The 16323-nt window shown below is 37.9% G+C and overlaps 2 protein-coding genes across 2 annotated transcripts in view; both read left to right on the top strand.

Moving 5' to 3' along the window:
* The window catches only part of LOC145985927 (cilia- and flagella-associated protein 251-like), a 457476-nt gene that overhangs the window by 268455 nt on the left and 172698 nt on the right, over positions 1–16323 (top strand). The window lies entirely within an intron of this gene.
* Positions 625–14908, top strand: LOC145984869 (glutamate-gated chloride channel alpha-like). Its single transcript, XM_083118242.1, has 3 exons — positions 625–812; positions 3506–3707; positions 14729–14908. The coding sequence occupies exons 1-3, from the start codon at positions 634–636 to the stop codon at positions 14906–14908; spliced, it is 561 nt and encodes a 186-aa protein (XP_082974368.1). The 5' UTR covers positions 625–633.

The raw sequence follows: 16323 nt of genomic DNA, 5'->3' as shown, positions 1-16323 counted from the left end.
AAAACAACGTTTTACACATCTGTATTCGTTACTTTCACATCTGGCATTTGCATTTTAAGATCATTAGCCCATGATATTGTCCACAAAATGGAGCATTTATAATCTTGGCTACAATATATTTTTTAGTAAAATTAAGTACACAAAATTATTCCATTTGTTAGAGAATCAAGTATTGAAAATTATACTATTAATACAAATTATAAATGAGTAACTAGTATTTTTTTTCAGATCCAGAGCTAGCCGATGATTTAGTTCTCAAATGGTCATCTATGAGTCCGGTTCAATTTTCGAGCTCGAGAACTGACGAAGAAAGGACACCAGAATATGTGATGAAGTTGTCACGCAAGAAAAAATCAATTTTGGTGTCAAATAAAGAATGTGAGTAATATTTACTTGCCTTAGAAGTTCTTTGTATACGCTCACTCGTCCACTTCAGCGTTCTGCGCTGAGTAGTGGACTTAAAAAGTATAGAAAACAGGGACGTAATATATTTTCAAAAATGTTACTTTGATAGCAACTTGAATTCAGTTATACATGTACGTTTAGTTTTTATTAAGTTCCCACAAAGAAGATACTTATTATTAGAGTGTTGTGGTGATGTTTCTATTTTCAGTGAATATATCTGCACTTGCGATGGACATTAAGTTAAGCCGACAGCCAATATCGTACGTTCTTCAGTTTTATGTACCAACTGGAATGTTTGTGATTATTTCGTGGGGTAGTTTTCTAGTTTCCCCGGAAGTAGTTCCTGGACGCATCGGTCTTCTGGTGACCAATATCCTTTCACTGGTGACCATATTCGAAGCAACAAGGTAAGCAAAATATTAGATATTTTATTACAATTTACAGAATTTGAAAACGTAGACAATATTCAGTACTTGGAAAATATTGTATTTGATATTCAAGCGCTTGAGCTATTGTACAATGTAATTGGTATTCTGCTCTCACCATATTACAATAGTAATGAATAATATTCTAAGAGTAATAATAATAGTTTATTTCTAAGTTGGTGAATGTTGGCAGGAACCAGTGATAGCACCATTGTGTGGCAGGGGGTGGTCGCCCCATTCACAGCTTAATTTTGAATGTTTTCATTCGTATTGACACGTAAAAAGTATCAGGCGTCTCGTCGAAACTTACGTAACAGGTAAAAGAATGACGTAAAATCGCCAAACCAGCCCCCCTCCCGAAGTCCGTTACTTAAAGACCTTCCCAGCGGAAGCCCTTTGCTAGAGCTTACCTATCTAAAACAAAGAGCTCGGTAAGGCAACTATCTGATACGTAATACGATTCTTACTTCGCTCGCAGCTCTGAACGGTGTTAGATGTCATGGAGCATGTACTGTGGCTACGAATTTATATCGACAGTATAATAGTACTAAAAGGGCTACATTTGGAACTAAATTTACTCTCGTGGAGCTAAGAAGCACCTTGTTGCGTTTCCAAATTTTGGAGCCAAACGAGTGCACGAAAGAGACAGATCTGGCTCCAAAAGAGCTAAATTGGCAACCGTGCTCCGCAGCCCGCCGAGGAGGCTCGTGGCGGGGAGAACCTAGCGTCTGAAAATGAAAACCCTTCCCACATGCCCTTATGACGAAATTCAAATCCTGTAAATTTACGCATTTTGAAGAGCTCACATAAATATCACCACATTCGTAAAGTACGAGGTGTCCTTAAAGGTACTTTACAACTTTCATGTCATACGGCACGACTTGTAATTGACATAAAGAAACATACCATGTCCTATTTGATTTACCAACGCATGAAGCTTTATTATCTATTAGTTAACTTCAACATGCGCTCCTCTGGTGGCGCATACAACATGCAAGCACGTAGCCAGGAGGAGGGCTAAGAAGGTTACAGCCCTCCCCCCCAAATATCTAATTTCAATGTTATTTTTAATGTTAATAACAGAAATAAATTTATAACCACAGTAAAAACTGCATTACATCGAAAAAAGTATAGTGTATAATAGAGGAACCAGGTTATATTTTTATATTCTACCATTTAATCCAAAGAATAACTGGATACACAGCTTCTAAAACTTATAGTTTTCTTTGCGAGAAGTCACAGAATATAAACTCTATGAGTAAAATTTAACAAAAACTGTTAAAGCATTTTTGAACGATTGTGTAAAAGTTAATAACAAAATACAATAACTATGACTTTCAGTACACTAACTGTACAAAATATAAGAAAAATAATGGACAACAATTGTGTTAGATATTCACTGATTCGGTGGATCGAGTAGCAAAGTCTCTCTAGTTAGTAATAATAACAATAAATTTGGATTGAAATTGTTATATTTTTAATAACATATAATAGTTATTATTGCACAATTATTTGTACTAATTTGTACTACTGACCCCCTCTACAAATATTTCTGGCGACGCCGTGCTGATAAGGGATGAGCACCCAACCCCAAAATAAAATTCTGGATAGGGGACTGACATGTAATCGAAATTCCAACTGTCCATACCCTCTGTAGCATACACCTGTCAACTTTGACAATGGCAACTCTAATTCTGCTCTCAAATCATCAAGATCATTGAGAGGTGTGCTGTACACTGTGTATTTGACATAGCCCCACATAAATAAGTCCGGGGTATAATGTCAGGGAATCTAGGAGGCCAGGGAATTGCACCATCTCTTCCCATCCAATGTGCTAGAAATGTCATGTCCAGGACATATCTCACGTCTAAGACCCAATGTGGTGGTGCACCGTCTTATTCAATACCTAACAACAACAAAAAAACTTTAGGCGTTGGTGAATCACCTATAACAAAGTATATTTCTGCATGTCAAGTATAAGTTGTTATGTATAACTTTGAAGTTGTAAAGTACCTATTTTGACATGGTGTATAATAACATCGACCAAATAATCTCATTTACGATCAGGCACGTATCCAGAGACCGGTCTCGAGGGGCCGAAACCCTCCCCTGAAATCCTACAAATGTTTCGTTGGTTTACCCATTCACTTTTTCGCCTATAGATGGCGGCAGCTTCTAAGGGATGAGCTCTTCCAAAATAAAATTCTGGATATGAGCCTGTTTTGGATATATATAGTTTTACTGAAAATTGTGAACATGAAAGTCTTGTTGATAAAAGTGTGCCTTTACTCACAGCAGGTGTTGGCAAAGCAGAGGGCATCGTCACACTTCAGTTACTCAACAAAGTTGAATTAATAGCAAATTACAAAACCAATAGGCAAAAAGCTACTCTTATCTGTTAGTACAGGGTGTCCCAGTTAAAAGTAGCCCGGCTACGATCGACAGATACATGCTAAGGATCATGAAAGAAATGAAGTGTGTGTACTGATGACCTTGAGTACCTACCACGGTTAACGTTACAATGGACTATTCAAATTTACTGGTACGTATAATATAGCCTTGTTTTGCCTCAAAGACAAATGTCTTTGAGCCGGGTTACTTTTAACTGTATATTGAAAATTGTAGATACACATATGTAAGTGCTTTTGCGTTTATTTGAAATTCTATCGTTCCAGCAACTTGGCACCACCGTCGCTGAACATCAGAGCTTCTGACGTGTGGATCCTGTTCTGCATTGCCTTCGTGTTTCTGGCGCTACTTCAGTACGGTCTGGTCCTTGTGAAGGAGAAGGAGGCTGACGGGGAAAAAGACATGCTAATCAGCTGCAACCGGAATACTCTGCTGCTTGTAAATGACAAACAAAAGACTAGTGGGAAGGTGCTTGATTTTCGTTTCAGACCACGTTTCTATGTCCGTTTTTTAAAATTAAATATAGACTTATTGAATGTGGCGGCGACTGGGTTCCAAAGCTAGGGGGTCAAGGTGCAAAATGTGTGTGTGGGGGGGAGCAAGGACTGTCTACTTTCTCGTGGTACATAAGGTTTAGCATAGTGCGGTCACAAAAGTGGCAAAGAGTGGGGGAGGGCAACTGCCCTCCTAATCGCCGCCACTGGTTACTGAGAATTTCCAAGCAAGTTATCAACTGTTTCGCCGATATCTGCACTTAATAGGGATAATTTATTTTGATACAAGCAAATTGCCAAATGGTTCACTATGGTTCTCGATCATGCCATCGAAGTTACAGGCTTCTTCTAATCCCGGCCTGACCTGAGCAAGGGTGTTACTTGTGAGAGTCACTTCATCGATTTCACCAAATCATCACTCATCCTCATCGTCGTAATTAGCCAAAAGTGGCACGAAAGTGACGTAAAACAATCAAAGTACAAAGACAATTGATAATAAAATTTTAGCAGCATGGCTGGTTCGTTGATACATGTTTGTCATCCTTAAGGTTCAGATTCTGGCATTTGGCATTGACAAAGACGTACTCTCAGCTGTAACAGTGTTCCTGTTTGCATCACTGTATGACGAGACTAGGCAGACGAGACTTTCCCGTTCATATTTATCCTCATGCAGTGCACTACAAAATTTCCCAAACCTATATTCTCCTTAAAATTTTAGAGCCACCGCACTTTGGACTCACCCGTCAAGCAACGCACGGATACGCAGCATTGTGATTGTTATCGTGAGATCATATCCTTAAAGCTCCAAGTTAAAAAAAAATCAACGTCCAAAATAACACATATGTGAATCAACGGTTGGAATGAACAAATCTGCAAATGAAATTATCTCACCCTAGCCTTTTACCTTTAACTTACATTCCCACAGGCCTTTAGAAAGAAAAAGAAGACAATTAATCTACACTGATGTATGAAATTTGTAAACTAAAAAAAAAAATCAGCAGTTCCGCTTAACCGGAAAGGGGGGGGGGGAGTATGCTAGCTTTCCGTACACCCCAACCCAGAACAGTAGAATTTTAACATAAAACCCTTGCTGAAATGGAAGTTCAGTTTATCGACTTATGAGACCAGAGCGAGATGAACCTTTCCATCCTGAAAGAAACATTCTTATTAACACGATACCATTTAAATTACATCAAACATGCCTGGATACATAATATTGATTTGGAGTCAGAAATACTGCTTTGACTACAACAATTTATTTACAATAGCATGCAAACAAATTCGTATTAGACAATGAATATTTTCTTACAGGTCAGGTGCCAAGTACAAATTATTATTTTTCCTACCGACATATTTTAACGGTTTCAAATACCGGCATTGTATTATCCAAACAAAACAAAACAAAACTGAAACATTCATCAAAGTTTGTCGTAAAGACATACGTCAGAGACCTTTAACCTTCTTTAACGACCGTAAGTAAAATTTCTCAACGTTCTTATTTACTTTTTCCAATATGGCTGCCACGGACGCCAAGTTTTCCGCCAAATCTTAAAACAAAGAAAGCACACGAATTATGGCCATTTGTGACACACGGATGCTAGCATTATTATATTTGTGGAAGAATTTGGGTGTAGATCACAATTCTTCCCATTCTTGTAACTGTGATGCAAGGAATGACATCAAAACAGTACTTACGGATCAGATGCCATCGGGGAAATTTCCGTTATGTTTAACTTAAAATATCCATCTTTATACACAATGGAAAATCCATACTCATCGAGATTATTGACGAACAGTCCTTCCTGAACAATTTAAGACATATGGATTCACTTAACACTTCCCATTATCTTCGATTTCCATTGATGTTTCGTCCAATTCCTTTTACATCCACCAATATTCTTTCCTCTCTCGGACCGAGTCCACGAACAGTTCCTTCGATTCCGATTCCTGCTCTTTCCAATCCACCGCTTATGCACAGGTAACGGGTGCGATGACCCGTTCCTCTAACCAGTTCACTAATATTGCGCCGTCTTCCGGCGTTGACGAAAGTTTTTCTTTTGTTGCAATACCAAAACGCAAGTTACTAATTGCGATATATTTTAAATGTTCATAATCTAATTTAAATATTATTTTTTGTAGTATACACAATACAATCTTATTTATAACACTTAAACAAACATTCGTGTTAATTTTCACATAAAGTACCTTGAGGCCATCTATTGTCAAATCTTTGTACTAATGTTCGGTTCAAGGTAAATTTAACACTCAAATGCCATCAATCGGCCTTAAATCACTTTACAAATGTTACAGCCATGACAAATATTGTCATAACTGTTTATGATAACCGATGTTTGGATAAAAAGGTTACTTAATATTAGAAATGCTTCATCATCTAAATGCTTCAGAATGAATATAGGGCCTATGTACTTGCAATATAGGCACGTTCACAAATTCCCTTGGAAAGTTAAACTTCTAATAATTCCATTAGATAATTCTCTCTAATACAGTTCACTTGTTTTTAGAGTGATGATATTTGGTAAACAATTACTTTCTCTTAAACTTCCATGATTAGGCAGAATGCTCTGAAAAGCTTGTACATACAGAAGCCTACTTACACCATGTTCTAAATGAATTTGGGGTAATTGTTTTAAGCATCTTCGCGATAATTATCCCCTCTTGCAGCAAATATGAATAATTGTAAATAAGCTTACTCTCCATATCTTTATATATCTTAAGTATGAATTAGTATAATTTTCTTCGGAAATGTCTAAATTTAGCATACTGTCTAACATAAACTTTCGTCCGCTCTTGAGATATTTAGGCTGTTATTTTACATCATTGTTAGTACTTTTATGATATTTATTTAGGTGTACTGTTTCTGTGCAGCTCAATCGAAGCATTCTCTTATAGCACAGTGGCTAACGCTACCTAAAGTAAGGAAGTTTAATACTTGTGGTTTACTAAATTTTCAGTATTTAGATATAATTTAATTGACGCAAGCAATTCGACCGTCATATCTCAGCCATCATACTCTTCTGACAATATTTGCTTGGACATCCACTAGAACTATGTTTGTAGGACGCAAGTAGAGAGGCAGCACTTCGTTCCTACGCGTCAGCAAAAATTCGATGCGACTGGTGTTATGTTACATCCGGTGTAGCGGGGTACGAGCTGTTTTATTGTTGAGTCAGCAGAACGTGTCTGATCACGTTGAAGACATCGGAAGCGGTGGGGGGAGGGGGTCAATGGATTTGTCACGTTGTTTCTTGATGTATGCTAACCTAACACGTGCGTATGTTTGTGTGTGTGTGGAGGAAATGCGCGCGCAACCATTGCGTATGATTCAAAGACATGAAGAAATGATTTAAAGATGGCGCCGAAGGTGCTTTACCCCGAAAGCTTAGCGGCTAAGGTTATTGCTCTGTAAAACAAGAGGCGTCGAGGGTTCGATTCCTGGTAGAGTCAATACTGATAGATTGAGTTAGTTTTTTTAAGTCCGTTTTATGCACGGCAAAACTAATCAGGATTGGAGCTACAGTTGAAAAGTGGTGATTCGGACCACTATGTGCCTCCACCGAGTATCGAACCTGGGACCCCTTGATTACAAGGCGACGATGTCAATATTGAATGGTCTCGATTAGCCTGTGTGTAAATAAAGGCAACAAAATGGTTGAGTTCGAAAATCGAGTTGGGTTAGTGGTTAATGTTGTCACCTGGCAATGAAGAGGTCGCGGGTTCGATTCTCTAGGTAGTTAAATTAGGCCAATTGTTTAGTCCCGCCATTATAGGTCCCCGATTAGTCCATCTGTGCATAAATAGTGTTTGAATAAAATCAATATGGCGGCCTTTTGTTAGTGGTTATTGTTGTCGCCTGGTAATGAAGAGGTCGCGGGTTCGATTTTCTAGGTAGTTAAATGAGGCCAATTGTTTTGTCCCGCCATTATGGGTCCCGATTAGTCCATCTGTGCATAAATAGTATTTGAATAAAATCAATATGGCGGCCGCGTTTTGTGTTTAGCGGCGGCGGCGGCGACCGGGCGCGGCGCGGGGGGGGGGTGTTTTTTATTCCGCGAGATGTTTAAACCAAGTGGTTGAGGGTTCGTTTCCCAATGTTGGTGAAAATTGGATATTCAATTGTATTTGTTTAAAAGTTCCGATTAGCTTTTTGTGCACAAAGAGAAAATGAGCTAATTGGAAATAGGATGTTTATGCTGTAATGAAAAGGTCCCCGGGTTCGAGGCGCGGCGAAGCGCGGCGTTGGGTGTTTTTTATTCTGCGAGATGTTTTAACCAAGTGGTTGAGGGTTCGATTCCCAATGTTGATGAAAATTGGATATTCAATTGTATTTGTTTAACAGTTCCGATTAGCTTTTTGTGCACAAAAGAGAAAATGAACTAATTGGAAATAGGATGTTTATGCTGTAATGAAAAGGTCCCGGGTTCGATTCACAATGTCAAATTGGCTGATAATGATGTTGTTTTTAAAATAAATAAAAAGAAGTGTGTTGAGTCCCCATTAGTATTTATGCAGGAACAGATATTAAAAATCAAAACAAAATGGCTGTGACTGGTGTTTAGTATTCGAAAGGTTCCAAGTTCGAGTCCAAATGTTGGCTAATTTTTAATTTAATAGTTATAAAATTTTTTTTAGTTTACAGAATTCTTCCCCATTTATTGCATTTTGGCGAACATGTCCCCCCCCCTTTGTGGCATTTGGACATGATGGAGATATACATAGAAATTGTTGTCAAAGTGCCTAATAATGTTTTTCTGTTTAAATAAAAAAAAAGTGTGTTATCAGTCCCGATTAGCATGAACAGATATTCAAAAACAAAACAAAATAGCTGATATTGTTGTTTAGTATTCAAAAGGTGTTGGGTTCCAATGCTGGCAAATTGCAGAATAATATTGATTTGTTTAAAAAGTGAGTTACTATTCCCGATTATCCTTGATACACAAATAGAAAATGGGGGTGATTTTGGAGTTTTGCAACCAACGGGGATCGAGGGTTCGATTTTCACTAGGGGCTAATGTTGGCGTTTTTTACGCAGTCCCGATTAACCGTAATGCATAAAGCTGTTTCAACGAATATCGAACCTGGAACCTTTTGATTACAATGCAAAGATTTTACCACTAATGTATGCTATGTTTTAAAACCAAAAATAAATAATATCGATTTTTTTAAAAGATGCGTTACCACTCTCGATTAGCCATTATGCACAAAGAGATGTGTTTTGAAACCAATGGGGTCGAGGGTTCGATTCCAACTGGGTATGTGTGTTGAGGAAACTAAAGGTCAACAGGCATGGAAAGTTTTTACTCGGCATCTGAAAATAAGTTTTTGGGCTTGGTACAGGTAGCTTTTTGTAGAAAGCCCCTCAACGGCATCAACGTGGCTACCATCTGTGGGGGCCTCTTTTTTTAAGTTGGAGAGGGGCACAAGGCCGCTTGTACCATACAACCTTGCACCGAAGAACCAACTTGTCAACTAGTCACTCACTCCATCATTAAAGTGCACAACATAATATCAGATTTGCGCTGATAATAAGCAAAGAATTATATTATTCTGTAAACTAAAAAAAGGAATTATAACTATTAAAAATTCCGATAGCAGGTGTTTGGCTTATGCGTTGGTTGTGGCAAGAGGTATTAATGTTTACAAAAATGAACCTAAAAAACGTTATCAGTATGTTAGACAACATAAATGTGTTATGGAAGAAGAAGTGGATAAACTGTGCAGAGAAGCTGGGGAAAATTTGAGTGGTGGTGGAGGAACTACCGAAATTCAAAAATTTCAGGACTATTTATCTGATTTCAAAATTACCGTATATAATGGATTTTCCGGGAGTGATGTGATATATGAAGGTCCTTTATTACCTAGGCGCGAAACTTTAAATTTGGTGTACATAAACAACCATTTTAATGTTATAACATCTCTTACAGCTGCATTCTCCGCTAATTTCTATTGTGAAACTTGCCATAAGAAATATGATCATGTTTCTAGACACCTAGGATCCTGTACAGCTGTTTGTTCACAATGCCAAGAAAAGCCCAAATCTACTGTTTCAGAAACCAAAATAAAGTGCACTGATTGTAACAGATTTTTCTATGGTAAAAAGTGTTACAATAATCATAAAACATGTTACAATAGAAAAAACTCTCTTTGTCAGACAGTAAAATGTTGTGAAAAATGCATGAAAGCGTATGCTATCCGTACAAACAGAAATCCTCATATATGTGGGGAGAAATTCTGTGTCAGCTGTAAAAATATGGTACCATCTGAACATCTATGTCACATCCAAAAAATTTATGGCAAACAAATATCTTCTCTTATATCAAAAAAAGCAATGCTTGTTTTCTACGATATTGAATCGAGGCAGGACACAAAACTAGAAGGCACTGAAAACAATTTTCTGCATATTCCAAATCTTTTGGTATGCCAAAATGTATGCTATAATTGCATTGAGAACAAAGATAAGTCTCAATGGTGCAGTGTATGCGGGAAAAAACAGCACATTTTTGATAGTACAGAACCTGTTTACAATTTTCTGCAATTTGTTTCAGCTCACCGCACCAAAATTAACAATATTGTGTGTATTGCACACAATAGTAGAGGGTATGATTCGCACTTTGTACTGCAAACTATGATCGAAAAAATGAAATGGACACCGTCTGTTATCATGAATGGAGCCAAAATATTATCTTTGAAGATGCATAATATCCATTTCATAGATTCTCTCAACTTTATTCCAATGGCGCTCAACAAATTACCGAAAGCATTTGATCTCCCAATGTCCAAAGGGTATTTTCCTCATTTTTTTAATACTTTGAAAAATAAAGAATATGTCGGATGTGTCCCCGGTACTGAATTTTACGCTGTTGATTCTATGATGAAGAATCAGAGAACCAGTTTTTTGGAATGGCATAGTGAACAACAGAAAACAGGGGTAGTTTTCGATATGCAGAAGGAGTTGAGAAAGTACTGTGTAGAAGATGTTAATCTACTACGTGCTGCCTGTTTGAAATTCATGACCACTTTTGAAAAAGAAACAACAGTGAACCCATTATTGGAAGCCATCACCATCGCTTCAGCTTGTAATAAAGTATTCCGTTAAAAATTTTTGAAAGCAGAACATATAGGAATTATTCCTAAAAACGGATACAGATGGTGTGATATTCAGTCTATAGAGGCTATTCAATGGTTGGTATGGGAGGAAAAAACATAAAATCGAAATCCAACATGCAGCCAGAGGACCAGAAGTAAAAGTTGGAGGAAACTTGAAAGTAGATGGATATTTTAAAGATCAAAAGGGGCAAGAGCATGTATTTGAATATCAAGGATGCAGAACACATGGTTGTGTCAAATGTTTCCCTACTTCACGTACAGAACCTCTTCATGATGACCCATATGATACTTTGTCTTTTCGGTATGAAAGAACAGAAAATAAAATTACCAGATTAAAAGCATTTAACTACATTGTCCATGAGATGTGGGGGTGCGAATTTCATCAGCAGTTGAGAAATAACAAAACCATGAAACATTATGTTGAAAAACATCCGTTATCAATTAAAGCCCCCATAATTCCCCGGGAGGCGTTTTATGCTGGTAGAACTAATGCTACCAAACTACATTACACTGTGAAAGAAAATGAAACAATTCAATATAAGGATGTATGTAGCCTGTACCCTTATTGTTGCAAAGTTAAAAAGTTTCCAGTTGGCCATCCGGTGAAAATTTATGTGGGGGAAGAATGCCCCGATATTTATTCTTTTGAAGGGCTTGTCAAAGCAACAATACTTCCACCGAGAGATCTGTACCATCCTGTGTTACCATATCGAACCAATTCAAAATTAACTTTCCCTCTATGTAGAACTTGTGCCGATGAAATAAACCAGGCGGAATGTAACCATACTGCTAGGGAAAGAGCTATAACTGGAACCTGGGTTGTGGATGAAGTTCAGAAGGCAGTTCAAAAGAAATACAAAATTTTAGAATTACATGAGGTATGGGAATATAATGTTGAACAATATGATCCTGCAAAAAAATCAGGTGGTGTTTTTGCAGAGTACATCAATACATTTCTCAAAGCAAAAGTTGAAGCAAGCGGCTGGCCATTGTGGTGTATTGATGAAGAATCAAAAAAAAAATACATAGCTGACTATTTTGAAAAGGAGGGTGTGTTGTTGGATGAAAACAGAATATGTGCTAATCCTGGATTACGAAGCTTAGCAAAACTTATGCTGAATTCATTTTGGGGTAAATTTGGACAGAGAGAAAACCCTGGTCAAGTTAGTATTATCAACAATCCTAAGCATTTTTTCGATAAACTAGAAAGTCCCAATGTTGAAGTACATCAAGTTATACCTATAAATGAAGATATGTTGATAGTTCACTGGCAATATCTCGAAGAATCTTCACTTCCATTATCGACTGTAAATGTAGTTATTGCAGCATACACTACAACCCATGCACGATTAGAGCTTTATGAATATTTGGATACATTAGGCGAAAATGTATTGTACTATGATACCGATAGTGTCATTTATATTCAAAGGCCAGGTGATGTTGATCTGCCTGTTGGAGACTACCTAGGGGAGTTAACAAATGAACTAGAACTCTATGGGAAAAATGCTTATATCAGAGCATTTTCATCCAGTGGACCGAAAAGTTATGCATTTGAGGTAGTAAATCCAGACAATACTAATGTTACTACTGTTTGCAAGGTGAAAGGCATATGTCTAAACCATAAAAACAGCAGCACAATCAATTTCGAATCACTCACCAATGCTATTCTCAACAACACCTCCTCTTTAACTTTACTCAAATCGAACAAAATCGTACGCACAAAAAGACATTCCGTTGTTAGTAAGCCGGAAATAAGGGTTTTTCAGGTGGTATATACCAAAAGAAAAAGATGTGCATCAATTTTCGAGACTTTACCATATGGATTCAAACAACAGAAAACAGAATGAGTTAATTTTGTAATGCACTGGAATATATTTTTATTAGATTAAGTTAATGCTATCCTTAGTAATAGTATATCTGTGATTTGGTCAACATACAAACTGGATACCAAAAGAAATCTCATATTATATGCAAATGTTAAAGCTTTTCATTACCAAATCTGTTACTTAGTAAAAAATAAAATGAAAACCATTCATTTGAAACCATTTGCTGTCATTGAAATATAATTATGCAGCCGCTATAATTCTTTGCCTATTATCAGCGCAAATCTGATATTATGTTGTGCACTTTAATGATGGAGTGAGTGACTAGTTGACAAGTTGGTTCTTCGGTGCAAGGTTGTATGGTACAAGCGGCCTTGTGCCCCTCTCCAACTTAAAAGAAGAGGTCCCCACAGATGGTAGCCACGTTGATGCTGTTGTGAAGCTTTCTACAAAAAGCTACCTGTACCAAGTCCAAAAACTTATTTTCAGATGGCGAGTAAAAACTTTCCATGCCTGTTGACCTTTAGTTTCCTCAACACACATACCCAGTTGGAATCGAACCCTCGACCCCATTGGTTTCAAAACACATCTCTTTGTGCATAATGGCTAATCGAGAGTGGTAACGCATCTTTTAAAAAATTCGATACTATTATTTATTTTTGGTTTTAAAACATAGCATACATTAGTGGTAAAATCTTTGCATTGTAATCAAAAGGTTCCAGGTTCGATATTCGTTGAAACAGCTTTATGCATTACGGTTAATCGGGACTCCAAAATCACCCGCTAAACACAAAACGCGGCCGCCATATTGATTTTATTCAAATACTATTTATGCACAGATGGACTAATCGGGACCCATAATGGCGGGACAAAACAATTGGCCTCATTTAACTACCTAGAAAATCGAACCCGCGACCTCTTCATTACCAGGCGACAACAATAACCACTAACAAAAGGCCGCCATATTGATTTTATTCAAACACTATTTATGCACAGATGGACTAATCGGGGACCTATAATGGCGGGACTAAACAATTGGCCTAATTTAACTACCTAGAGAATCGAACCCGCGACCTCTTCATTGCCAGGTGACAACATTAACCACTAACCCAACTCGATTTTCGAACTCAACCATTTTGTTGCCTTTATTTACACACAGGCTAATCGAGACCATTCAATATTGACATCGTCGCCTTGTAATCAAGGGGTCCCAGGTTCGATACTCGGTGGAGGCACATAGTGGTCCGAATCACCACTTTTCAACTGTAGCTCCAATCCTGATTAGTTTTGCCGTGCATAAAACGGACTTAAGAGAACTAACTCAATCAATCAATATTGACTCTACCAGGAATCGAACCCTCGACGCCTCTTGTTTTACAGAGCAATAACCTTAGCCGCTAAGCTTTCGGGGTAAAGCACCTTCGGCGCCATCTTTAAATCATTTCTTCATGTCTTTGAATCATACGCAATGGTTGCGCGCGCATATCCTCCACACACACACAAACATACGCACGTGTTAGGTTAGCATACATCAAGAAACAACGTGACAAATCCATTGACCCCCTCCCCCCACCGCTTCCGATGTCTTCAACGTGATCAGACACGTTCTGCTGACTCAACAATAAAACAGCTCGTACCCCGCTACACCGGATGTAACATAACACCAGTCGCATCGAATTTTTGCTGACGCGTAGGAACGAAGTGCTGCCTCTCTACTGACGCATATTCCTCAGGTACAAAATTCTTGGGTTCGACAACTGCAAGGTACGTACATGTCACTAGATGCCTTTCTATTGTTAGCTAAATATAAAATGAAAACAAACATACAGAATCATTGGATTTAAATAGCCCACAATTGGTTCTTGGTTGCAGAGCTTTTGTTTTCGTTGTCACTCAACATAATAATGTTGTATAATGCAACAGGCTTGGCGGGTTCTTCAGAATGAAGAATTGTCTAAAGGGTGTCCACAGTATTTTCTATATCATTTCATAAAGTGTTTCCATTTCTATTCCTAACGACCATTGATTTTATTTTCCATTTCTACAGAACTCTCCTAAACTGAGAAAGTTGCTGAAAGCCTGCCTGCAGTGCTTGAAGAAGAACAGGTGGAATATTTACGACCGAGCAGCCATCTTCATCTTCCCTGCATTGTTTGTGCTGTTCAACATCACCTACTGGACCATTTACTTCAGCTGCAGTAGTTACACTGGCGAGGGCTGCGACTGATGCATCTGCCAGAAGCCCATTAAGGGTCATTGGAGAATGTAAAAATGTCTCAATTATACAGTATGCATCATAGTCATCGAACACCGAGTCTGAAGAAGGTGGAGTGGAGAAGCTAATCTGTGTTCTTATTACGAACCTAAATATCACATGTAAAGACCGTATTTTTGCGCAGGCGTGCGTGCGGGGAGCAAGGGAGGCCAGTTGCCCCCTAATATTACAACTATGCTGTTTTCGGACGACTAACAGAAGTTCAGTGTAATGTTGGACCAACAGTGTTTCACATGCTTTCTAATATTTGATTGATTGTTTCATTTTGTGTTGTAAGTCCACTTTATGCACAGACAGGCTAATCGGGAGTGAAACTACAGTTTAAAGCGGGATCCGAGCTAGCATGTGCCTCCATCGGGCATCGAACACGTGAACCACTAATTACAAAGGTACGACGTTACCACTGCGCCATCGGGGAGGCACGTTCTTTGTATACATACATAACGTAACATATAGGATATTTCCTAGTGAGTAGTGTAACTTTTAATATTAGAAGTGCCGAGTTCGTTTAATTTCGGTTCTTTACCATGGAGTAAATATGAATTGCATTTCTACATCATAAGTGTGGTATTTATATAATTACATGCGTTTAAAATTACACTAAATGAACTTGGGATTTTTGGATATACAACCATGTTTGATACGCATTAATATAGATTTTCTTTCCCTGGCTGATCTTTCATTTTGGCCCCTAATCAGAGGATGTTTGTTTTGAACCGGTAAAGGATGATTGGCTACTTTAGGTACTGCCCTGGTCACAGTCATCACGATGGAAATTATAGTAGTTTTATATGTATGATTAGTGTTGATGTCAATCACTGCTAAGCTTCTTACTTATGTGCAGATGTGAATTAAAAGTGACTCCACTGAAGTGGCTCTGTATTATCGAAATTTACACATGCAGATAGATTACACACATTATATTATAATAAATTATGATATATATTTTATCATGTATGTAAAGTATCTGTCTCTAAAAAAATAAAACAGTGGAAATATACAAATTTTCATTTTGCATCACTAAAGTGATTTGTAGCTCAAAGCCTGATTTTCCTGTTCACGAATTGCCAACACACTTCACTGAAATGTGAAGCTTGAATCTGTAGATGACATGATAAAATCAGATAAAATCAGAGACATGGAAACTGATTTTGTAGTGTAGGCACAGGAGCATATATACTTACTTACTTAGTCGCGTCCTCTTCTACCTGCCGGTGTCGAGGGGTTACAGAGAGTTCTCCAGACGTTTCTGTCCATCGCCTTTTCCTGTGCCTCTTTCCATCTTATGCTTCGTTTCTCCAAAATCTCTTTGACACTCATATTCAATGTCTTTCTTGGTCTTCCTTTTGGTCTTGTTCCTTGTGGAC

This window comes from Lepisma saccharinum, chromosome 3, assembly GCF_977018435.1.
Source record: "Lepisma saccharinum chromosome 3, izLepSacc3.1, whole genome shotgun sequence".
Classification (NCBI taxonomy): domain Eukaryota; kingdom Metazoa; phylum Arthropoda; class Insecta; order Zygentoma; family Lepismatidae; genus Lepisma; species Lepisma saccharinum.
Note: the sequence above shows the minus strand (reverse complement) of the source record. Positions and strands in the feature narration are given on the sequence as shown.